Below are 22,334 nucleotides of genomic sequence, written 5' to 3'. Positions count from 1 at the left end.
GCCATGCGCTCGCACCGCGTCCGCCGCCGTGAGTGCGGGCCGGGAGCGGGGCGCGGGCGGGCGCCATTTCGCGGGCGGTGCGGGGAGCGGCCATTTTGTGCGCGGGGCGCTGCGCAGCGGGCGGTGCCGTTTGGCGGGCGGGCGCGGGGCTGAGGGTGATGGCGGCACTTGGCTCTTCCAGCGGCGCGGGTGAAGGTGATGGCGCGCTTCTCTCCCGACTGCGCCGTGGTGCTGCTGGAGCACCTGGACACGCCGGTGACGCGGTTCCTGCTGAGCCACCCGCCGCTGTCGCGGTTTTTCGAGCCCCAGGTGAGGCGGCGCGGTGCCTGCGGCGGCGGCCGCCCTGTCAGCGCCAGGCCGCGGCCTCGCACAGCCCGTGCTGAGCGCTCGCCCTCTCGCCTAGAAAAAGGAGCAGTCTAACTTCACGCCGGAGGACGCGGTCCTGGCGTCCGTGGGCATCGTGAAGTGCAGCCCCGACCGCGGGCTGCTGTTGTCGGAGACCACTTGCCTGGCGCTGGAGGAGCTGATCCAGGCCTGCTGTGGTGAGTGCAGGCCTTTGGTAGCCTAAAAAAAAAGGAAAATTCATGAGGCGTTCATGAGTTTAAAAAGTGCCCTGACCAGCACACGCTGATTGAGGGCCGAATTTTTCTTTATGAAGAATGTGCATCTAGGGCTTAGGCATTGCCTAGGGTGGGTCAGTGATGCCATCATCAGTCCAGTTCACACTCCGGTTTTCTTTCTAGCGGAAGATGAAAGTGTACCTGTGGTGCTGGTGTGTGGCCCAAAAAATACTGGAAAGTCAACATTCAACAGATACCTAATTAACCTGTTACTGAACCGGTGAGTCTTTCCATGTTCTGTAAGCCTTTATGTGCTACAGAGGTTTAGGAAAAGGAAGAAAATAAAAACAAATGTTTGACGGGTCTCTTAGAAGAGCCATCAGAACTCAAAGGTGCACAGCTTTTAAACACAATAATTCAGAAAAACAGATATTCTTGTCTTGAGTGATTTCAGGAATGTTGCCTACTGAACATTTCCATTGAAATACAGTTAAATTGCTGCCTTGGAGTGTGTGAGCACATTGGGCACCAAGCAGTTTGGGCTTAATAGGAGAGTAACAATAGTTAGAAATGCACCATGAGTGTGATTGAGGGAAGGAGAGATTCATGAATCTTAGCTTTGCAGCCTGGAACAAAATGTGATTGTTCTTCTGATATGTTCAGGTCATGTAGTTCTTCTGGTGGATGCTAACACACAGTCTGTGTCCCTGCAGCCTTCCTGTGGTGGAGTACATGGAGTGTGACATTGGCCAGACAGAATTCACTCCGCCCGGGTGCGTGTCCCTGAGCAGCGTCACGGAGCCCATTCTGGGTATGTGTTGCACTGCTTCTGTGGTTACAGAGACCTGTTCCGTTTCTGAAATGAACGGGGTGTTCTGGGCAGAGGCTCTGCTTCAGGGGAAGCTGCTGCCACAGCTGTCACAGTTTCCTGGGGAGAATAAACTAAGGGCTGTTCAAGTTTTCTTGTGGGGGTGTTTAAGCTCCCTGAGTAACATGGAGCTGTGTAAAGAAATGTGATGTTGTAGAGGTGGTAGTACATGCTGAGGTGTATGAAAGGGGATGTTCTGCCTTTCAGATGTGAAGGTCTCCTTGGGAAAATCTGTATCCGTAGATAAAACTAACTTTGAGAAATCCAAAGTGGATCTGCTGCTGTGATGAGTGAAAAACAGAGTCCAGGAAACTGCTGGAGTTTGTAGTTTCTCAGTTTTGGGTCACTGTCTAAAAGGACATTCCCAGGCTGGTTTGCTGTTTAACCAGTTTGTCATACAAACTTTGTTCTTTAAAGATTTCCAAGTGTGTACGCAGTGATTTCAAACAAAACAAACCACACCAAATATTAACCTGAAACAAACAAAACTCCCAGCCTGCAAGTGACAGACCAGTTTCCTCTACTGGCAGGCTGTGCAAGGACAATTGGCATGTGGGAAGAGTGGGTTATTTCATGAGAGGAGACGTGTGGGTGTTCAGGGACAGGAACGTTTTGGTGTGGCCTGGGGAAGGCACTGGATGTTCGGTGCTCTCTTTGCCAGGTCCCCCCTTCACTCACCAGCAGATGCCCAGTAAGATGGTGTATTATGGCCAGACCAGCTGTGAGCAGGACACAGAGAGGTACCTTGATGTTGTGAAATACGTCTTCAGCTACTACAAGAAGGAAGTGCCTCTAGTCATCAACACCATGGGCTGGGTGAAAGGTAAACGGGGTCAATCTGCTCTGGAGAGGTGTGGAGGGAGGTAACGGTGGCACAGCACCGCGTGGAACAACAATTCACAGCGTGCCCACCCTGAGCTAACGCTGCTGTGCCACCTGTCACAGTAGCAGCAGCAGTTGTGTGTTTCCTGTGCCCCTGAAGGTGAAGGGCTGCTGCTCCTCATCGATATCATCCGGCTGTTGTCACCCAGCCACATTGTTCAGATGGACATGTGTGACTGGAAGGCCATGCCCCCGCTGACGCCGGAGCACGTGCACTTCAGCGCCGGGCTGCACACCAAGGGCAAGCAGCAATCCAAGTGCAAGCAGCTGGGAGTGGACAGCATGGAGAGCTGGAAGTACGCTGAAGGGGAGGACGTGTCAGCTCCACAGCACAAGCTGCTGTATGTCCACCCAGAATTCCCTCGAGCAGGGGTGGCAGGTGAAGTGTAAGTAGGATGTTGAGTGCTCTGTGAGGTCCATGGGCTGAACAGAACCACACGTCGTCCTTGACATGGGGTTGTTCTTTCAGACGAGTGCACAGCACCATCCTGCGTGACATGTCCATCCTGGGATACCTGGGGCACCTGCAGAGCCCAGACATTGGGGCAGTGCTCCCGCTGCACAGCCTGGTGCCATATCAGGTAACGGAGCTTTTTGGGATGGCTTGCCAGGGAATGTGCACAGAGCCCATCCTGAAATGATGGGCTGTTCTGTTCCTCCTGCATATGTTTCTCAGAAGAGAGACAAACACTCTAATCTAGAGTGACTGTATTCAGGATGTCTGGAAGCCAGGTTTCTGGTGTAGCACGTGTGTGCTGTGTGTCCTGTGTGTGCAGGTGTTGGTGCAGAAGCTGCTTTGTGTGCCCTGCCATAGTGCCTGTGTGTAGGTGTGGTGTGGGAGTGTGCAGGGTCTTATCTCTGAACTCAAACTCAATCCAAGTGGAGCTGATGAGCACTTTTCTCTTTCCCACCTCAGGTTCCTTTCAATGCTATTGCACTCAGGGTTATTCACACGGATGTTGCTCCCAGCAACATCATGTATGCAGTGAACGCCAGCTGGGTCGGGCTCTGCTGCATTCCGGAGGAAGTGCGGTGCCAGAGCGAGGGGCCAGTCCTGCTGACACAGACCCCCATCTGCGACTGCCTGGGCTTCGGTGAGCACGCCTGCAGCTCTGCTCTCACCTGCCCTGTTTGGGCAGACAGGTTGCAAACTGATGGAATTACCTACTCTTTTAAAATCAGCTGGAGAAGTGGGATGAGTGTGGCGTGTTCTCTGCTGTTAGAGGCTGTATTGCAGTCCTTGGACTTTGGTTAACAGGTGGTAAGAGCTGTGGGGAATGTCCTTGAATGGCGCCACTCAGAGCTTCTCTCAGAACTCCACAGTGACTCACTTTCCAGTTCACGTTCTCAAAAGCACATTCCGTGTAGCATTTGCAAAATCCCAGTAGTTGTCTCAGTTTCCTTGTGACTTAATTTAATGTTCCAGTTTGGACTTTGGTGCTCAGTCATGTAGGGATGTGATAGTGAGCAGGGATACTTAGTAACTGATCTTTCATGTGGGTTTTTTTTTTTTTTTTTTTTCAGGAATTGTCCGAGGAGTTGATATGGAGAAGAAGCTTTACCACATCCTGACACCAGTGCCTCCAGCAAATCTGAGACTAGTGAATTGTCTGCTCCTTGGGAACATTGCCATCCCTAACTGTGTGCTTGTGGACCAGGTAGGAGCTCACAGGAGGGGTGGGAGTTGGCTGAGTTGCAGCTGTCTGGCAGATTTTCCATTTTCTTACTCCTGAGGCTGATGCGTGCTGGGAGATGCCCGGGCATCAACAGATGGTTATCTCTCTGTGAAATTGTCCTCAAGCACAGAAACCTTGGGGAGAACACATTGTTATGCTCGTGTTTCAGATGCCACAGTGGGGTTTGGTGATTGCTGAGTCCTTCCCACCATCAGCTCTGTCAGCCTGGGGAGGGATGTGCTTCCCCCTCTGCTGAAAATGCAAGTTCTTAAAGTTGTTTCTCGTTTAATTTTTCCATTTTGCAGCAAGGAATTGAGGGAGAGATTCCCTATGTCACATCCGATTACAACTACAGTATCATGGGCTCAGGGAAACTGAGGAAGAAGAAGCAGCATTTGAAGAGAAGATTTGAGTGTGATTACACTTGAATCCTCAGGATGCTCAGCCTGGATTTGTTCATGTGGGACCTCAGGTGGTTGCAGGAGCCCCGGGTGCTGCAGAGGCCCTGGGCAGGTAGATGCTACAGTGGGGCCAGTTTTGATAATGTTTTGTATGTTCAGTTTGTATTTTTTGGTGTTTTGTAATAAATATCTATGGTAAACACTGGGCTGGTTTGGATCTTTTCCTAGCCTGAAGCGGAGAGGGGAGGGAAGGAGCACCACAGGGAGCCCCTGTCCCCCTGGGGGACAGAGATGGAGCTGCTCAGTGCTGCACTGTCACAGCCCACCCTGTGTGCACTGGGACTGCTGCCCCTGCCCTGTGCTGTCCCAGCTGCCTGTCTGGTGCTGCAGGGAGAGCTCAGTGCCCTGAGCACGGGCTGGGAGCAGCTTGGGCTGGCTTTGATGTGTCCCCAGCTCTAAGGGACTGTGCCATGGATAGAGGCTGTAGTGGGATGGGACTGGGGTGGAACTTGTGACCCAGGTGCTGCATGGAGCACTGGGATGTGTGGCCTTATCTGACCCCACCTGCTCTGCCCCACTGGGACATGGGAGGATCTTTATTTATTTTTCTTCCCAGCCCTTTGTCAATTAGCAATTTGCTGCCAAGGGAAGCTGGGGGTGGTGGGAGTTGCACAGGGCTGAGTGCCTCAGGTCAAGTTGAGGACATTTTTGGAAAAAAACTATTCTTTATGGGTAATACCAGCATGCTGGGCTCTTCCCGGATCTGTGACTGCAAAAGGCTTTTAACAGCAGCTCCTGCAAAATGAGGCATGGCTCTGCCTCAGCCCAGACTGGGGAACAGTCCAGCCCTGGAATCTGCAGCCCCCTGAGCCCAGTGCCCGTTCAAATCCCCTGGGCCAGGTCTCTGGAGGAAGGAGGGAAGCAGAGGAAGGAGGAATGTGGTGCACTTGGGGCCAGAGCTTTTTGGCTGGTGGCTGCTGTGGGTGTAAGTAATCTGCAAAACTGCTTTTATCTGGTTTGGGAAGAGACTTCCTAGAACTCCAGGAAGGAGCTGTAAACAAACAAACAAACTGGGATGAGAGGTGAGGAGGGGACAGAGCTGGAGAAGAGCTGCAAGGGCCTGTGCAGTGTTGCAGCCTTGTAAAGAGTTAAACTTAATCCAAGCCTAATTATCCCCATATGGCTGGGTCTGGCAGCAAAGGAAGAAGTTGGCCAGCATTGTGGCCTGAACAGTGGCTAAAATAAATAAAGGGGCCGTGGTGCGGCCAGGGGGAACATCCCAGGCAGGGTGAGATGGGAGTTCAAGTCACAAGGGAGCGAGTGGAAAAAGCTTCAGGAAAGGTGAGGTAGGCAAAGGACGAGGGAGAAATGCCCAACCCTAAAAGCACAGTGGCCAAACCTCCCCCTTGGTGTTGTCACCAGCACCCACCTCACCCAGCTGAGGGGAATGGATCCCACGGTGGCTCTGTCCCTGGGAACCAGGGGACAAGTGAGTAACCTGTGTGTGCCGAGTTTGGTTTGGGACATTTCATGGGGAGGTGACACAAGGTGCCAGTGCCTGCTGGGGCCCAGAGGTGGATGCTGTATCCTTAGGAAAGGGGAACCTCACTTCTGGCTTCTGGTGCTCCCTGAGGGGAGGAGGGACAAGAGGGAAGCTGGGGGTTTTGGAGCATAAACCTTGGTGAAGCATTCCACCTACAAGAACACTTCTGTGATCAATGGGAAATCTGTGACAGCACTTCAAATATTAAGGATGCACTAAATCAACAGGATTCATTTTGCAATATGTTGGCATCTGTTACCTTTGCAGCAGCGATTTATGATGGAATTTCTGGCAAATGGTGCCTAGAAGCAACAAAACTCTGAGAAGCACCTGGTGCCTCTGGGAGGAGATCCTGTGATGAATTTGGAGGCTGGGATGGTCTTGGCCTGCCAGTTTTGCACAGGGCAGGATCAAGGTGCCATCTTTGGTTGTCTTTGTGGGGTTTAAGCCCTATCTGCTGCTTTCTTGGATTAGCAGGAGGAAAATCCCCCTGAATATAGGTTTTCCCTGTGCAGGCTGGGGGCCCCCTGTGTGCCCACGGGTGCAGGGATACAACCGGAGCTCGGGGCGGCGCATTCCTGCCCCCTCAAAAGCCGGACGGCCGGCAGAGCCGCCAAACAGCCCCCTTCTCAATGCTGATTCTTTCCATCACAAGCACGTCTTGTCTCCGCGGCCGAATGTCTTCCATAGACGGTGGAAAGTGAAATTTGTGCAATGTCTGTAGGAGGCTGAAGAAAGGCCCTTTGTGCGCCCCCCGCGCGGGCGCTGGGCAGCCTCCAGCAGCACCCTCGGCCGCCCCGCGGCTCCCGCCGCCGGCGTCAATGCACCGCTTGTCCAGAGACCGGGACCCACTCTTAAAGCCAGAGCTGGTCTCCCTCCCTTAGTCCCACCGGTGGCCCCGTCGGGGCGGGCACGGCTGCGGGGGGCCCCCGGCCGCAGCCCCGGGATGTTTCTGTACTGGAGGAAGCGGGGTGCCTACGAGCTGGAGGCTTTGCCGCCCGGCCTGGCGGGGCTGGAGTACGGGGCGGCGGAGCGCTTCTCCTGGAGCTCCAGCCTGGATGTCAGCGAGGAGCTCGGGGGTAGGTGGCCGGGGGGCTTTGGGCAACCGGCAGGCTGCGGCTGAGCGCGGCCGCCCAAAGCCTCCAGCCTGGCAACGAGGGTGAGGGGCTGGGAGGAGCTGCTGGGTGCCGCCGGGATGCTGTGGGAATGCTGCAGGTGCAGCTGGGGAGCGCTCAGCACGCCGGCCGCTGCCACCGGCGCCGCTCCCCCGGGCCCGGCCGGCGTTTGAAGCAGCCGGCTGCCGCTGCCGTGCGCTCCGCCGCAAGGACGATCCGGTTTCAAAACTCGTTTGCCGTCACCGGGAGCGCCGGCTGTGATAGCACAGCCGGCAGCAGGAGGAGGAGGAGGAGGTGACCAGGCGGGCACAGGATCTCTCCTGCAGCCCTCGAAGTGCCTGGTGGGAACACGCTCCTGCCTGTGCCCCAAAGCGGGGCTCCCTGCGAGGAGCTCCCAGCCCGCGTGTCCCAGGCCCTGGTGCGGGTGTGACCCGCGGGCAGGCTCGGCTTTTGGGAACGGCCACGCGGCTCCGGCCGTGCCGGCGTGCGGCTGATCCCTGGCACCGCCGGCCGCTTCGGCCAGCCTCTAGTTTTTGGTGAGTTTGGGAAACTTTACCCTTGGGTGCATGAAAGAATTTCTTATTTGTTTCCGTTATTATTCCCGATAGGTCAAGTGAAACGGCAGCGGCGGGGGGCGGGGGCCGGCCCTGCTCGGCGGGCGCTGCGGGGCGGCCGCGGGGACAGAGGCCTCATTGTGCTCCTGCCGCGGGGGCAGCGCCCGGCCCCGGCTCCCGGCCCGGCTCCCGGCCCGGTTCCTAGCCCGGTTCCTAGCCCGGCTCCTAGCCCGGCTCCCAGCCCGGCTCCCGGCCCGGCTCCCGGCCCGGTTCCTAGCCCGGTTCCCGGCCCGGTTCCTAGCCCGGCTCCCGGCCCGGTTCCCGGTCCGGTACCCGGCCCGGCTCCTAGCCCTACTCCCGGAGGGCGACGAGCTGAGCCCTGCCCGGCTGCTCCCGCACCGTCATCCAGCAGCGTCCATGGTGCCACAGCAGCCTCCCAGATGGGAGCTTGAGCAACCAGCACCATTCCGAGTTGCTTCCCCCTCTCCAGGCCGAAGCAGCGGTTTCTTCAGCGCTGCCTCAAAAAGCAGACTGTTTTATCCCACAGACTGTTTCTAACCCCGGCCTTGGCCGCGGTCTCGCTCGGGTCGGCGTGGATGCTGTTTTTGTTGGCAGGAAGGATGCGGGAGATGGAAGCGGTGCGGCGGGGAAGTCCCTGTGCCGCTGGGCTGGTGTAATAGCCTTGCCACCTGGCAGAGCCGTGCCACCTGGCAGAGCTGTGCCATTGTGGTAGAGCCGTGCCACCTGGCAGAGCCGTGCCACCTGGCAGAGCCGTGCCATTGTGGCAGAACCGTGCCACTGTGGTAGAGCCGTGCCATTGTGGCAGAGCTGTGTCACTGTGGTAGAGCCGTGCCATTGTGGCAGAGCCGTGCCACTGTGGCAGAGCTGTGCCATCTGGCCTCTCCACATCCCCGGCAGTGGCTCCCTGCCCAGCAGGCAGCTTCCCAACGGTGCATCCCTGCCTGCAGCGGGGCTGTCCAGCCGGAGGGTGTCTGTACTGCTCGTTTGCCGCTGCGAGCAGCCCGGAGTCTGTTATTTTTAAACGATTAGGTTCGACACATAACAAAAGCCTTCAAAATAGGATTTGTCCCTAAGGCAGATTTAACTGTCAAAGCTTAAAGTGGCTCCTAAGCCCCGTTGGGGGCTGACAGCGGCAGATTTAGTGCTGCTGCTGCAGCCCCACGCTGTGCCAGCCCAAGGGGAGCTGGGGCAGGTCCGTGTCCTCATCCTGTACCTGGGGTGCTGAGCAGGAGGTGCCGGATTCTGTCACCATGAGTTCCCCTTGCGGGAATGCATCCCTGGCTCTTGGGCACGGGGCTTCATTCCCCTGGACGAGCTGTGGGGCTGAGCCAGAGTGCTTCGCCAAACTCTGAAACCCGGGATTCCTGGTGTGGGGGCCTCATCACGGAGCCGGAGGGGGCTCACCACGGCACCCAGGCACTGACCCTCCTCTCTCCACAGCCGAGCCGTGCCCAGAAGAGGAGACAGCGCTGCACTGCCAGAATCCCGACTGCGCCGGAGAGAGGAGGGCGGCCAAGGTGGGTGCGGCGGGGTGGGGGCAGCGCCGGGCAGCTGCTGCCCGGGGTCTTGGGGGTGAGAAGGGGCAGCGGACAGCTCTGCCCAGCCTGCCGCTCCCTGAAGAGCCCCTGGCCTGCCGTGCCGGGCGCGCATTCCCTGCTGGTGTCAGGGTCCTGCTGGCATTTAGCGGCACAGCGGCGTTTCCCCGAGCTGCCGTGATTCGGGCTAATCCGCTGCAGCCCGTCTGTTCCCTGCTCGCTAGCGTGAAGCCAGGGCAGATCCAGGGTCCCTTCTGTCCCGCGGGGCCGCGGGCGGTGTCTCGGGCGCAGCAGGCAGGACGGCCCGGGCGCTCGGGGGTGTGCCGGTGCTCTGTTTGCACGCCGGGCTGGCAGGGCCGGGGCTGCTGGGGCACACGTGGCACTGGGCTGCAGCTGCCCAGGAGCGCAGCTGGCACTGCCGGGAGCGACTGAGGCCACCCCGCCGCTGTCACCCGATGGTGCCTGGCAGGTAGGGGGGAGGGGGAGGTGGGCGGGGGGAGCTGGTCAGGCTGGGGTCTCATCCTGCAGCATCACGGAGCAGGATCGTGATCCCCCTTGCTCTGTGAGGCACCTGCTGAGGGGCGGCAGAGCTGCCGTGGGGCTCGGATCAGGAGCTGATCCCTGCGGTGGGCAGAGGGGTTTGGCCATCCCGCCTGGCCCCTCCCGTGGGGGTGACTCCAGGGATGAGCTGCTGGCACAGGGTGGATGAGGAGCCCCGCATCCCTCTGGGGCGGCTGCCAAGCTGGAGGCGTGCCAGCTGCGGGCACTGCCTGCAGCCTGCGGCCATACTCCCACAGGCAGGTGTCACGATGGCAGCGGAGGAGGGCTGAGGGTACAGGGTGTCCTGAGGCTGCCTGGGAGCTGCGATAGGACACTCGGGGATGGCAGGGGGTGCTGCAGAGGGAGCAGCGGCCCCTCGGAGAGAGCGCGGGTGGTGGGAGCGCGTCAGCGCTGACCTCAGCAGCGCCGGGAGGAAGGAGGGCAGGAAGCGGGGGCGGCTGGAGCTGCACAGGCGCTTCCTCCCCGCAGCAGCAGAGTCCTGCAGGCAAGCCCGGGCAGGGCTGTCTCCCCCCAGCACCCTCGCAGCCCTCCGCGGGCAGGGGAGGGTGGCGGCGGGGTCCCACACGGGGACGGGATGTGCCAGCCGTGCAGCAGAACTTGCTGGCACTACTGCTACCACAATCCCCAGGAGCGGGGCCAGGAGGAGCCGCAGTGAGAAAGGCACTGGCCAGAGAACACAGGCTGGGCGCTGTGCTGGGGGCCTGGCCGGGGGTTTAAAAATAACCCGCTGTGAATGCCTGGAGGGGCTGGGGCCGCGGCCGTGGCCGCACACAATCGGAGGAAACCCGCCGGCTTCGAGCATTGTTTGTCTGCAGACGCTCGCTTCCTCCGTCCTGCCACGGGGACACGGCTCTCGTCAGCACAAAGCGGCTGTGGGGTGCCAGGGCGGCCTGCCGGGCCCTGCTGAGGTGCTGGTGCCACGGTGCAGGTGACTGTCCCAGCCTCGGCATGTGCAGGTGTCCCCGGGTCTCTGCTCATTGCGGTGGAGCAGGGAGGGGCTCTGTGGGGCAGAAGCCCCCGTGTCATCACCATGCCCTTACATTACCCACTGCCACACATGTCCTGGTCATGCTGCTTTCCCTGTGCCCGCTCTGGCTGCAGCATTCCGTGTGAACAATGTGCCAGCTGCAGTTAGGGTGGGAGAGAGGACCCTGCTGCTCGTGGTGCTGGCCATCCCTCCTGCCAACACGCCCCAGCTGGCAGCCGCGGGCAGGCCCTGCCTGAGGGACTCGTGTCCCCGCAGGAATGCCACCACGCGGAGTGCCGGCAGCTGAGCCGCAGCGGCCCCCTCAGCCTGTGTGAGCTCTGCGATGGCCGCCTCCATGGCGCCATGCACTTCGATGGCCACATCCACTTCGAGCTGTCCCCGCAAGGTGAGCCGGACCCAGCTGTGGCACCGCTGCCTCCGCGGCTCTGCTCCTGTGGGGCGGCGCTGGGGTGGGAGTGGGATGGGACGGAATGAACTTGGGGCTGGTGCAGCTCAGGGGTGGGAGTGGGATGGGACGGAATGAACTTGGGGCTGGTGCAGCTCAGGGGTGGGAGCGGGATGGGACGGAATGAACTTGGGGCTGGTGCAGCTCAGGGGTGGGAGTGGGATGCAGCGGGAGCCAGCACGGGGCTGGGGGAGCTGTCAGAGCCCAGCTCGATGCCCGCTTGCAGGCTCCATCCTGGCCCGCAACATGTCAACGCGATCGTGCCCCCCGCGCACCAGCCCTGCCTCTGATGTGGAGGAGGAGGAGGAGGGTCCGGCAGAGAGCAGAGGGTGAGCCCCTGGCCCTGCACAGCCCGTGTGCTGCCCCAGCCCGCGGCATCCCTGTCACCCTGCCCTCCCTGTGCCCGCAGGGAGCGCAGGAGCTCGGCGCTGAAGCTGCCCAAGAAGAAGGCTTGGCGCAGGCACACGGACGTAAGGCACCAGCTCCTCTCCCTGGGGCACTCGGCAGGGCAGCAGCATGGCCCTGCTGGGAGGGAGGGAGGGACCTCTGGGCAAGCAGCTGCCACCTGCCCCCAGGACCCCAGCAAGGAGTGCTTCACCTTGAAGTTTGACCTCAACATCGACATCGAGGCAGAGATCGTGCCGGCTGTGAAGAAGAAGTCGCTGGGGTGAGTCTGCTGGGGACAGGACAAGGGACAGCATGGGGACAGATGCAGAGACAAATGTGGGGCCCGTGTCCTGCAGGGAAGTGCTGCTGCCAGTCTTTGAGAGGAAGGCGATTGAGCTGGGCAAAGTGGACATCTACCTGGACCAGTCGCACACGCCGCTGTCGCTGCAGTTCGAGGCCTATCGCTTCGGGGGACACTACCTGAGGGTGAAAGGTGCTGCGGGGGCCCCAGGGAGGCCTGGCCGCTCCAGAGTTCCCAGGGGACACTGACAGGGTGATGCTCCCACAGCCAAGCCCGGGGATGAGCTGAAGGTGGAGCAGGCAGTGCGAGATGCCAGGTCAGCCAGCCTGCCCATCCTGCACCCTGCCAGCAGTGCTGCATTCCTTGGGCCAGTGCTGGAGCCGCTGCCAGGACGCCGGGAGGGCTCTGAGAGCCTGGTGAGTGCCAGTGCTAGCTCTGGGGAGGGAGGAATTGGGGATGGGATGACAGAATGTGTGATCCTCCCATAGCCTTTCTCTCTGGTGAAGATGGGTCATGTATGGTGTGGGCTGAAGAGCCCCCTGGAGCCCCCAAGACCCACTTTTTCTCCTGGCTGTGCTGTGCTGTGCTGGCTCACCATGGCAGTCTAGCAGCTCAAGCAGTGGCACCAGCCCTTTGGCTGTGCCAGGTACAGGCTGGCACCAAAGCAAAGGCAAACAGGAGCCCTGGGGGCCCCAGTGTTGGCTGGGCTCGGTGCCACCCCAGCCCTGGGACTCGCCCTGGCCCCAGGACTCGCCCTGGCCACTGGCCCTCCTCTCAGCTGCTGGCAGCTGCTGAGCACAGCAGCTCTGTCCTGCCCCGTGGACCCTGGCCCCAGATAAGGCGTGGGACCGGCTTGGGCGTCGCTCCCATGGGAGCAGGGTGCCAGGCCTGAAGGGAGAAGCTCTGCAGGGTTCTGCCAGGGGGACACGGTGCTTGGTCCAGTGCCAGCAGGCCCTGAGGGCGGCAACCTGGCTGCCTGGCCAGGGCTAGTGGCCACCCGTGTCCAGCACTATGATGCCTGGCTGCAGGACCGGCAAGGCTCTAGCAGGGCCAGGGGACAGGAGGGCAGCCAGCCACCTCTGTGGGGGTCTCGGTCCCGACCGCCTTCCTGGGGACAGGTGGGTCCCAGGTGGCACCGAGGCCATGGGGCTGGTCACATCTGGAGAAGTGGCAGCACAGTGAGTAATGGGAGTGGAGCTGCTCTTCCCGCCTGGCTCTGCGGACGTGGCGGGGTGTGGGGCGGTGGCAGCAGCATGCCGCTCCCCAGGGCTTGGTGGCAGGCACGGAGCCCCGACCCTGCTGCGTTTTGTGCCCGGTGAGGAGATGGCAGCGGCCGCGTCCCGGCACGGCCCCGGGACGCACCGGGAGCAGCCCCTACGGCGGTGCCCGGGGCGGCGGGAGCGGCTTGGCCGTGACCCAGCTCTCGCGACCAGCCGGGGGGCTTTGATCTCCGCCGGCGAATTGTTCAGCTCTGGTAGCTTATCTGCCGAGGAGGGAAATTAGGTTTTCGGCGCTGGCCCCACCTCCTTTTGTTTCGGAGGAGCTCGGCCACAGCCTGCCCGGCCCCGGCTCTGCGGTCCGAGCCGGGAGTGCGGCTGGACGGACGGCTCGGCCGGGTGCTGCGACCCCCGGGATGCCCTGAGCCCCCGCGCCGCTCGGGCCGCTTGTCCATGGCCGGCCGCGCTTGGCCAGGCAGCACCCGGGGTCCTGCACCCCCGGGGCCCTGCACCCCCGGGATGCAGGTAGGCAGGTCAGTGCGGGCAGGGGAGCTTGGCCGGGGGACCCCACTGCCCGGGGTGTCTGTCTGTCCCACGGTGCTCGAGGTCAGCCAGGCCGCTGTCCCATCCTGGCCGCAGTGCTGGGCACTGACCCTGGGCACGCTGGCTGCCCTCCCTGCAGGCTCCGGGACGGCGAAGGAAGAACATAACAGAGTTCCTGGGGGACAGCAGCATCCCCAGCCCCGAGCCAGCCCTGCACAGCAGCAGCTCTCTGCCCAGCAATGGCACTGACACCTGGAAGAACCGCGCTGCCAGCCGCTTCAGCGGCTTCTTCGGCTCCGGGACTAGCACAGGCTCCTTCGGGCGGGTACGTGGGATGCAGGCACGGGGAGGGGCGTGGGGACTGCCTGTGGCTGTGCTGGGGAGCTGGGAGGGATCCCCCTGGGGCTCTGGACCCTAGCTCCACAGGCAGGGTGAGGTGGTCCATGGCACATGCCCACTGGCCCCTGCCCAGCTCTGTCCCCTGCTTTTGTCCAGGAGGCTGAGAAGCTGGAGCAGCTGCTGAACAGGCTGCACGCCTACAGCACCTTCGGGCTGCCCAAGCTGCCGCCCCAGCTCCGCTTTGACCGCGACTCCTGGGAGGAGGATGGGGATGAGGCCGGGCTGACACTGGAGGACAGCTGGCAGCAGATCATCCAGGACACAGAGGTAGGCACAGTGCCTGGGGAGCCTCGGGGGCTCTGCCCAGGCCCTGGCACAGCGCTGACACTCGGCCTGGCAGGTCCTGTCGCGCCGGCAATGCCACCAGCAGGAAGCCATCTGGGAGCTGCTGCACACAGAGGCCACCTACATCCGGAACCTCAAAGTCATCACTGATGTGAGTGTTGGCAGCTACTGCACTGTGCTGGGGCTGGGGGCTGTGGCTGCACCTCACTGCCTCTCCATTCCCTCCCCACAGCTCTTTCTCTCCTGCCTGGTGAACCTGCAGGAGTCAGGGCTGCTCTGTGAGGTGAGTGGAGGGGGCTGCAGGGCACAGGGTGTTCAGGGATGGCTCCTCAGCCTCGCCATGCTGCAGGGTGGAGGTGCTGCTCCCCAGCACTGCCCACCTCACCCGCACAGGTGGATGCCGAGCGCCTCTTCAGCAACATTGGGGAGATCATCCGGCTGCACTGCAAGCTGTGGCGCAGCGTCATGGCCTCAGTGCTGGCCAAGGCACGACGGACTGGGGCACTGCTTGACCCCATTGACTTCCTCGATGGCTTCAAGATGGTGAGTGAGGATGCCGTGCCACAGTGGGCAGCCGTGCCGCGCCGTGTGCTGCATGGTGACCGCCTCGTGTCCCCCAGTTCGGGTCCCTCTTCAAGCCCTACGTGCGGTATTGCATGGAGGAGGAGGGCTGCATGGAGTACATGCGGACACTGCTGCGGGACAGCGAGCTCTTCCGCACCTATGTGACGGTAAGGGGAGGCTGGGGCTGGGGCTGGGGCCAGGGCTGGGGCTGGTGCTGATGCCTGGGTGCCACAGTGGGCCGAGAAGCAGGAGCAGTGCAGCCGCCTGAAGCTGAGCGACATGCTGGTGAAACCTCACCAGCGCCTCACCAAGTACCCGCTGCTCCTCAAGTCCATCCTCAAGAAGACGGATGACCCGCGTGCCCGTGATGCCATCACCACTATGGTAAGGGATCAGGGGAGAGGGACAGCAGGGTTGGTGGCCCCTCTAGCCCCTCAAACCCACCGGCACTCCTGGCACAGATCAGCTCCGTGGAGCGCTTCATCAATGACGTCAACTCGCGGATGCGCCAGCGGCAGGAGCGGCAGCGCCTGGATGCCATCCTCAGCAGGATTGATGCCTACGAGGTGGTGGAGGGCAGCACAGACGAGGTGGACAAGGTAGGCTGGACAGGATGGAGCTGCCATCTCATGCCATGCCATGCCATGCCACTCAATGAATGCCACCCTCTGCCACACTGCTGTGCCACCCTGTGTCACTTCATGCCAAGCCACTCCATGCTACATCATGCCATGCCACCCATGTTATGTTACCCCATGCACCCCATGCTGACTCCGGGCGCTTCTGGCAGCTGCTCAAGGAGTTCCTGCGGCTGGACCTGACGGCTCCCATCCCCGGCACCTCCCCGGAGGACACCCGGCAGCTCCTCCTCGAGGGCAGCCTGAGGATGCGGGAAGGTAAAGACAGCAAGGTGAGGACTGCAGGGGACAGGGAGGTCCCAGCTCCAGCCTCTGCCCACCCACCCTCACTCACTGCACCGACTGGTGCCCATGGCTCCGCTCTCACCCCCAGATGGATGTCTACTGCTTCCTCTTCACCGACCTCTTCCTCATCACCAAGCCCTTCAAGAAGGCTGAGCGCACCAAGGTGATCCGGCAGCCCTTGCTGGTGGACAGAGTTGTCTGCCGGGAGCTCAGAGACCCAGGTGAGAGCACTGGGCATAAGGGGGACTACAGGGAGGTCCCTGGACACTGCTGACAGCCCCTGCCCACAGGCTCCTTCCTCCTCATCTACCTGAACGAGCTGGGGAGTGCTGTGGCCGCCTACACCTTCCAGACCACGGGGCAGTTGTGCCGCAGCTGGGTCGAGGCCGTGCGCAATGCCCAGGTGAGGGCACAGGGGTGGGTGGGGGACCCGTGGATCCCCTGTTCATACCCCATTCCTCACTGATGACTCCCCCTTCCCAGAACCTGCTGCAGCGGCTGCGGCAGCGCCGGCGCATGGAGGAGCAGGAGGAGGAGGATGAGGAGGACGAGGAGGATGATGGTGAGAGTGGCACTTCAGCTGCCAGTTCACCTACCATCCTACACCACAGCAGCGCCAGCCCGGACTCACAGCAGTGGTAGGGAGCAGGAGGGGGGACCTGCACACCCCCAGGCTGGCACAGGCCCCTCCTCACCTTCTTGCCTCCACAGCCCGTCCGACGGCTCCACCGAGACCCTTGCCATGGTGGCAGCAGAGGGTGGCGACGAGCTCTCCTCCCCCGACTGGGACACAGGACCCTTCAGCTCAACCTCGGACGGCTCCTCTGTTAGCACCAGCACCTCCATCGGCACCGGCACCTCTGTCGAGACCCCCACCTCCGCCGATATCCCCACCCAGGAGCTGCCTGCAGGTGCCCTGCCTGTCCCCCTGCCCCACGGCGTGGCCTCCCCAGGCAGCGGCTGCCGCTCGTCCTCCATCGACAGCGCCTATGGCACGCTCTCACCTGCCTCCCTGCGGGACTTTGGCCAGCAGCCAGAGGGGACGGCCGAGCAGGGCCAGGAGCCCTCCCTGGCGCCTCCCGCTCCACGGCCCGCCTCGCCCCGGCTGCGCCGCCGGACGCCCGTGCAGCTCCTGCCTTGCCCGGCCAGGGTGCTCAAGTCCAAGTCGGAGGCCAGCTTGCCCCAACTCCTGTCCCCCACTTCCCCAGGCCCCCTAAGCCAAAGCCGCAGCCTCTCTGACCTCTGTGCTGGTTCCCCCCGGACTAGCCAAGACCCCGCACCTCAGGCTGCCCCCGGCAGCAGTGGCAGCTCCACATCAGAGCTCTCAGAGCCAGAGGAGCCAGCGGAGAGCCCAGCATCCCTCCCTGGGGAGCTCAGGCGCGACCCCCAGCCTCCTGCCCGCCGGACCCTCTCAGACCCGCAGTCGGCGCAGCACCGCAAGCTGACTCTGGCGCAGCTGTACCGGATCCGGACCACGCTGCTGCTCAACTCCACGCTGACGGCCTCGTAAGCACATACTGCCCGCTCCCGGGGGACGCCCCAGCCCTTCCCGGGGCTTCCCAGGGACCGAGTCCGCGTGCTGAAGGCATCTCTCCCCGCTCTGTGTCTTGCAGGGAGGTCTGAGAGCCGCTGGCATGGGAAAGGACAGATGCATGGACGTACCAAGGAGCTTCTCCTGCTTCTAACCGTAGCGTAATGCCGGGGCCGGGCAGAGCAGGCACTGGGATGCCACGCTGGTGGGGACATGGATGGGGATGCAGACCAGTCCCCTTGGCGAGGACGTGTCCTGGGCATGGTGGTGTGGAGCTGGACATGGCACGTGGCTTGTGCTGAACCCCTTGTCCACAGACATGAGGGTTGTCGGGCAGGGGGCCCTGGGGTGGTGGGGGGCTGTGGGAGACCGTGGGTCAGCTCTTGCAGGCGAGGAAGGGATGACGACGTCGGCAGTGGTGAGTGGGGAAGGTGCTGAGAGGGACGTGGTGCCGGTGGCACGCTGCTGTGGACGGTGCAGGGAGGAGGCTGGGGCTGGTGGCAGGAGAGGATGGTGCAGGGCCGAGGCAGGTTTGCCCTGTGGGGTGGCAGTGGATGGCAGCACCTGGGACTGGAGTGTGGGAGACACGGTGGGACACGCGCGGTGGCCGGAGCCCCGGCTGCCCCCCCATGCTAAGCTGCACTCCACGTCCCAGCTGAGCAATAAAACCAGCTGGTGCACGCTCATTCTGCCTCGCCTTTCCTTCAGCTTCAGCAGCAACCAAGACTGGCCATCACCTGGGTGGGTGCGGGGAGGCTGAGGGAGCCCCACTGGGACAAAGAGGGGCTGGGACCAGTTCCAGCCCCCCGTTCTGGAGCTCGGGGTGGGGATGGAGCCCTGGGATGGGGGGCTGCACTGCTCCCCACCTACCCTGCGCCCCCGTTACCGCGGGTCTGCGCCAAGGGGCAAGGGAGGGCGGTGGCCGGGTCCGCGGCGAGGCACTGCAGGTCCCTCCCGCGCCCAGCGCTCCCGTCATGTGGTTCCATACCCCCCGGACTCATTTCCAAAAAAGCATTTCCTCCTGCTGCGGTTGGGTGTAAAAGCCTGCCTGGGGAGGGCTGGCGCTCACTCACCACGCGTCGCGTGCTGCTGACGGCAGCCGTGGGGTGCCGGGGCACCCTGCCCGGGCACGGAGCTGCCTCGACACCCCGCTGCACCTGCTGGCCCCTCACCGCCCCGGCATGACCCAGCCGCATCGGCCACAAGGATGAAGTGTTGCTGCCCTGGGGTGGCTTGGGTGAGTGCGGTGGCCTGGGGGGCCCGTGGAGCTCTGGCACCGATTGTGGGGTGTCCCACGGCTGTGGCCGTAACGGGAATGGAGGAGGGAGGGTGGAAGATGGATTAACTCCAGTGCCAAGCCTGCCAAAACCGCTTCCCCCTCTGGCTGGCAGCTGGGGCTGGGCTCTGCTCCACCCAAACATTCGCGGTGTGGCGTGACCACGGCGGCCGTGAAGGTGTCGGCCGCAGACCGGATGCGTCCTGGGAAGCGTGGGGTCAGTGCTGGGGCTGCGGGCAGGGCAGTGCCACGGCGAGCGGCCATGCCCACACCCTTTGTGGCTAGCTGGGGGCACGGGCGGCGGCACACGAGCACCGAGCGGCGGCTGCGTTCCGGGTGGGGAGAGGCGCTTGCCCGGCACAAGCGGCGGTGGCTCTCCCCACGCACGGCCAGCCCCGTGCCCACGGCTCCGCGGCGCTCCGGGCACCTGCTCCCCGCGCTGGCAGGGCCAGCTGCCCGTCGGTGCCCGGGCAGGGCCCCGCTGGGACGGTCGTGCCTCAGCGGTGACTCAGATGTGCCGCTGGCAGCCGAGGCAGCGCCCGGATCCGCCGGCAGCGCTCTGCGAGCGGGGCGGCCCAGCGCGGTTTCCAGTCTGCCGGTGGCGGCGGGTTTAGTAGAAAATGATTCAACTGCCGTAATCGGGGCCATCACGGCTGGGAAATCCAGCCCCCAGCGAGGAATCCCCTGGCTCCCTGCCCACACTGTCGGTGCCACGGCCCTCTCAGCCCCCGGCCCGGCCTGTGGAGGGGTGGCGGCGTGGGCACTGCTCGCTGCGCCCACCGGGGCTTCCAGGGGAGCGGGGCTGCTCTGGACAGCACCTGGCACCCCGCGGGGGAGCCGTGACCTACTTTGGGACGCGCGTAACGGGGCGCGATAGCATCGGGGAGAGCGTGAGCCAGGCACGGCTTCCTTTCGGGGAGGAAATCACCTCCTCTGTGAGGGAGATAAACCCCAGGAAAGTCAAAGCTGGCAGCGTTAACCCCTACGCGCCCGGCTACCGACGCCTCCCTGAGCTGGCGATCCACCAGCAGTCCGTGTGCCTGACTCACTGGTCCCCATCCCTGGGGACGTGGCGGGGGTCCTGTTGGCACAGGCCGTCGAGCATCTCGGTGTCGCTCCCAGCCAGCCTGGAAGCACCGTTTGCAGAGCACTCGGGGGCACCTGACAGCCCCCTGGGCACAGGCTGTGGCACAGTGGTGCCAGCAGGAAATTGCTCGCTCGTGTTCTGCGGGGAAAGCAGAGCACAGGGGCTGCCGCGGGGCATTCCCAGCCCTGGGGCAGCACACCCACGCAGCTTTGGGGCGGAGGGCCGCGGCTTCAGCCGCTCAGCCTTGTGCAAGCACCGCTGTCCACACAGCTCCAGGTACGGCTCTGCTCCGGTAGCCCAGCATGAGCTGGTGTGAGGGCTGTGCCCACGGGTGCAAGGCTCGGGGAGCAACCCGTCTGTCTGCAGCCCTGCTCTCTCCCTGCTTGCAGGTGACCTTGGCAGCGCTGTGGCTGGCAGCCAGCGAATCGCAGCCCCCGGGGTGGCGGGACCGGGCTGTGCTGCAAAGGCAGCGGGTCCCGGTGCAGCCACTCCTCCGCCTGCGGAGACATACCCACCGACGCCAGTGCCCTGACAGCATGAACTGGATCGAGACTGCTGGCCGCTGCTGCCATCCATGTCCCGCAGGTGAGCGCTGCCCAGCCCCTGTGGCATGGCACAGCACACCTTGGCACAGCAGGTGCATTGCTCCAGGTGGCCGTGCTCCCTGTCACCCCACTGTCCCCGCAGGGACATTCCTGTACGAGGCCTGCACAAGCCCTGAGAATCGCAGCGTGTGCCGCCCCTGTCCCGCCGGCACCTTCCGCACCCAGCCCAACACCCTCAGAGAGTGCCAGGCTTGCTACGAGTGTGACCAACACGGTGAGCTGGCACCACACCCCACCGTGCTGTGCCATGCAGCGCCGTGCCGTGCTGCTCACCCCCTGCTTTCTGCAGCCTTCCAGAGTGTGCTGAGCAACTGCTCGGCCACAAGAAACATCGCCTGTGGCTGCGAGCCCGGCCGATTCCGTGTCTGCCTCGACAAGCAGTGCAGCGAATTCTCTTGCCAGAAGTGCCAGTCCTGCACCGGACGCCTCATCCAGCAACCCTGTGAGTGCTGCCAGCTGCCCCACGGCACGACCTGCCAGCTGTGCCACCTCTGGCTGTGCCACCCTGCCTCATTCCCACCCTCTCCCCAGGCTCAGAGGTGCAGGACACACTTTGTGACAGCAGCTGCAAGCCTGACTTCTACAGAGAGGGTGATGAATGCCGGCCATGTGGCACGTAAGCATTGACCCTCGAGCCAGGGATGCATGTGGGGCCCATGGCATGGCACAGCATGGCACCCATGGGTTCCATCTCCTTGCAGGCGCACCGTGGACACGTGTGGCAAAGAGTGCCAGCAAGTGTGCGGCAGCAAAAAACAAGGTATGGGGACAACGGGGCCAGGGTCGGTGGTGTGCAGTCACCATGCTGGCCAGCTGATGGCAACGCTCCTGCTCCTCCTTTCAGGCTCAGGTCTGGAGTACATCCTGCTGGGACTCGCTGGGCCTCTCTTCCTGGGTGCCCTGGCCATCTACCACAAGAGGAAGAGGTTCTGGCCTGATGTCTCAGAACATGGTCCCCACCCCACGGCACAGGCTGCCACCCCCATGCCCAGGGCTGCAGCCACACCCCGGTGCTGGTTCAATGCCGGGAGCTGGCACAACCTGTGCTGGACCCCGCCATGCCCCCCGCAGGGGACAGAGCGTGCCACTGGCACAGCAAAGAGCCTCAGCCAGGCCTTGCTGCGTGAGCCACCCAGTGACGAGGGGGAGCCCTGTGCCCCCCCGGAGCCCCGCGGTGCCTTGCTGCAGGGCAGCCAGCTCTACGCCGTCATCGACGCGGTGCCGGTGCGGCGCTGGAAGGAGTTCATGCGGATGCTGGAGCTGCGGGAGGCAGAGATTGAGCTGGTGGAGCTGGAGGTGGTCCACATCCGCGACCAGCAGTACGAGATGCTGAAGCGCTGGTGCCAGCAGACCAGTGCCACACTGGACCACGTCTTTGCCGCCCTGGAGCGCATGGAGCTGTCTGGCTGTGCTGAGGCACTGCGCCAGAATCTGCCCATGGGACCCTGATCCCCAGCGTCAGCACCTGGCACAGGGAGGTCCCGACGCCTCCACACCTCACTGGGCACCTCATCCCAGCCATAGCCCTAAGTATTGTTACTTATGCCGTGTAGACATTTTATGTCAGTTTTATGTCCCCTTCCCACCTGCCTGTTCCCTCTATTTATGTCCTCCTGCTCCCAGGGCCGGGGAGGACCCCATTTCCCAGCACGTCGGCTGCCCAGCCCCTCGCGGGACGAGCGGGCACCGAGCCCACCGCAAACCCATGGGATAGTTCTCAAGGCTGCCCGCTGCCGGGCGCTCCTTCCCCCTCCCAATAAAGTGGTGCGTTCTCCATCCGCCAGCCCTGCCCCTTCTTCGCAAGGCTGTGGCAGCCAGGGCACTGCTGGCCTCAGGGCTGCCACTGGAGATGTGGCACCACAGGTGACGGAGAACGTGGGTGCTGGCACAGATGCAGGCGGTGTGGGCGTTAGGGGTGGTTCTGGTGATGTTGGTGAGGGGGCACCGCTGTCGGCGAGCAGGGCGTGGGTGGGGGGTGGTGTGGGGAGCCCCAGGAAGGCGCGGGGCACCGCTGGCGGGGTTTATCGTTTTAATCGCTGGAAAGGCAGGCGGTCTGGGCAGAGGTGA

General features: G+C 62.8%; 3 protein-coding genes across 7 annotated transcripts in view; all 3 read left to right on the top strand.

Annotated features, from left to right (window-relative positions):
• NOL9 (nucleolar protein 9) overlaps positions 1–4,590 on the top strand; it is a 5,384-nt gene extending 794 nt beyond the window's left edge. Inside the window, exons 3-13 of the mRNA XM_039727752.1 lie at positions 1–28; positions 182–309; positions 404–542; positions 744–840; positions 1,274–1,371; positions 2,090–2,251; positions 2,411–2,696; positions 2,780–2,891; positions 3,227–3,404; positions 3,835–3,968; positions 4,292–4,590. The exon at positions 1–28 is cut by the window's left edge and continues 13 nt beyond it. Coding sequence (XP_039583686.1) covers positions 1–28; positions 182–309; positions 404–542; positions 744–840; positions 1,274–1,371; positions 2,090–2,251; positions 2,411–2,696; positions 2,780–2,891; positions 3,227–3,404; positions 3,835–3,968; positions 4,292–4,414 — 1,485 coding nt within the window. The 3' untranslated portion in view covers positions 4,415–4,590. The remainder of the gene's footprint in view (positions 29–181; positions 310–403; positions 543–743; positions 841–1,273; positions 1,372–2,089; positions 2,252–2,410; positions 2,697–2,779; positions 2,892–3,226; positions 3,405–3,834; positions 3,969–4,291) is intronic.
• Positions 4,591–6,931: 2,341 nt separating this feature from the next.
• PLEKHG5 (pleckstrin homology and RhoGEF domain containing G5) lies at positions 6,932–17,985 on the top strand. Of its 4 annotated transcripts, none has more exons than XM_039727655.1 (22): positions 6,932–7,009; positions 9,061–9,137; positions 10,960–11,089; positions 11,376–11,478; positions 11,559–11,619; positions 11,725–11,816; positions 11,893–12,029; positions 12,105–12,253; positions 13,737–13,922; positions 14,093–14,263; positions 14,337–14,432; positions 14,514–14,564; positions 14,675–14,824; positions 14,902–15,012; positions 15,080–15,229; positions 15,307–15,444; positions 15,636–15,755; positions 15,857–15,989; positions 16,059–16,171; positions 16,252–16,406; positions 16,480–17,274; positions 17,382–17,985. In XM_039727655.1, exons 3-22 carry the CDS (start codon positions 11,047–11,049, stop codon positions 17,389–17,391), a joined length of 2,964 nt encoding a protein of 987 aa, XP_039583589.1. In that variant the 5' UTR covers positions 6,932–7,009; positions 9,061–9,137; positions 10,960–11,046; the 3' UTR covers positions 17,392–17,985. The 4 variants fall into 4 exon arrangements, with proteins under 4 accessions (XP_039583589.1, XP_039583590.1, XP_039583591.1 ...); XM_039727656.1 differs by lacking the exon at positions 6,932–7,009 and adding an exon at positions 7,338–7,581; XM_039727657.1 differs by lacking the exons at positions 6,932–7,009; positions 9,061–9,137 and adding an exon at positions 9,482–9,624.
• Positions 17,986–18,129: 144 nt separating this feature from the next.
• Positions 18,130–22,043, top strand: TNFRSF25 (TNF receptor superfamily member 25). Of its 2 annotated transcripts, XM_039727660.1 has the most exons (7): positions 18,130–18,536; positions 20,052–20,247; positions 20,350–20,481; positions 20,557–20,709; positions 20,799–20,883; positions 20,969–21,027; positions 21,112–22,043. In XM_039727660.1, the coding sequence occupies exons 1-7, from the start codon at positions 18,507–18,509 to the stop codon at positions 21,714–21,716; spliced, it is 1,260 nt and encodes a 419-aa protein (XP_039583594.1). In that variant the 5' UTR covers positions 18,130–18,506; the 3' UTR covers positions 21,717–22,043. The 2 variants fall into 2 exon arrangements, with proteins under 2 accessions (XP_039583594.1, XP_039583593.1); XM_039727659.1 differs by lacking the exon at positions 18,130–18,536 and having other exon boundaries at positions 19,932–20,247.
• Positions 22,044–22,334: the final 291 nt, after the last annotated feature.

Source organism: Passer montanus, unplaced genomic scaffold (assembly GCF_014805655.1).
Source record: "Passer montanus isolate IOZ18808 unplaced genomic scaffold, ASM1480565v1 scaffold62, whole genome shotgun sequence".
Taxonomy (NCBI): Eukaryota; Metazoa; Chordata; class Aves; order Passeriformes; family Passeridae; genus Passer; species Passer montanus.
Note: the sequence above shows the minus strand (reverse complement) of the source record. Positions and strands in the feature narration are given on the sequence as shown.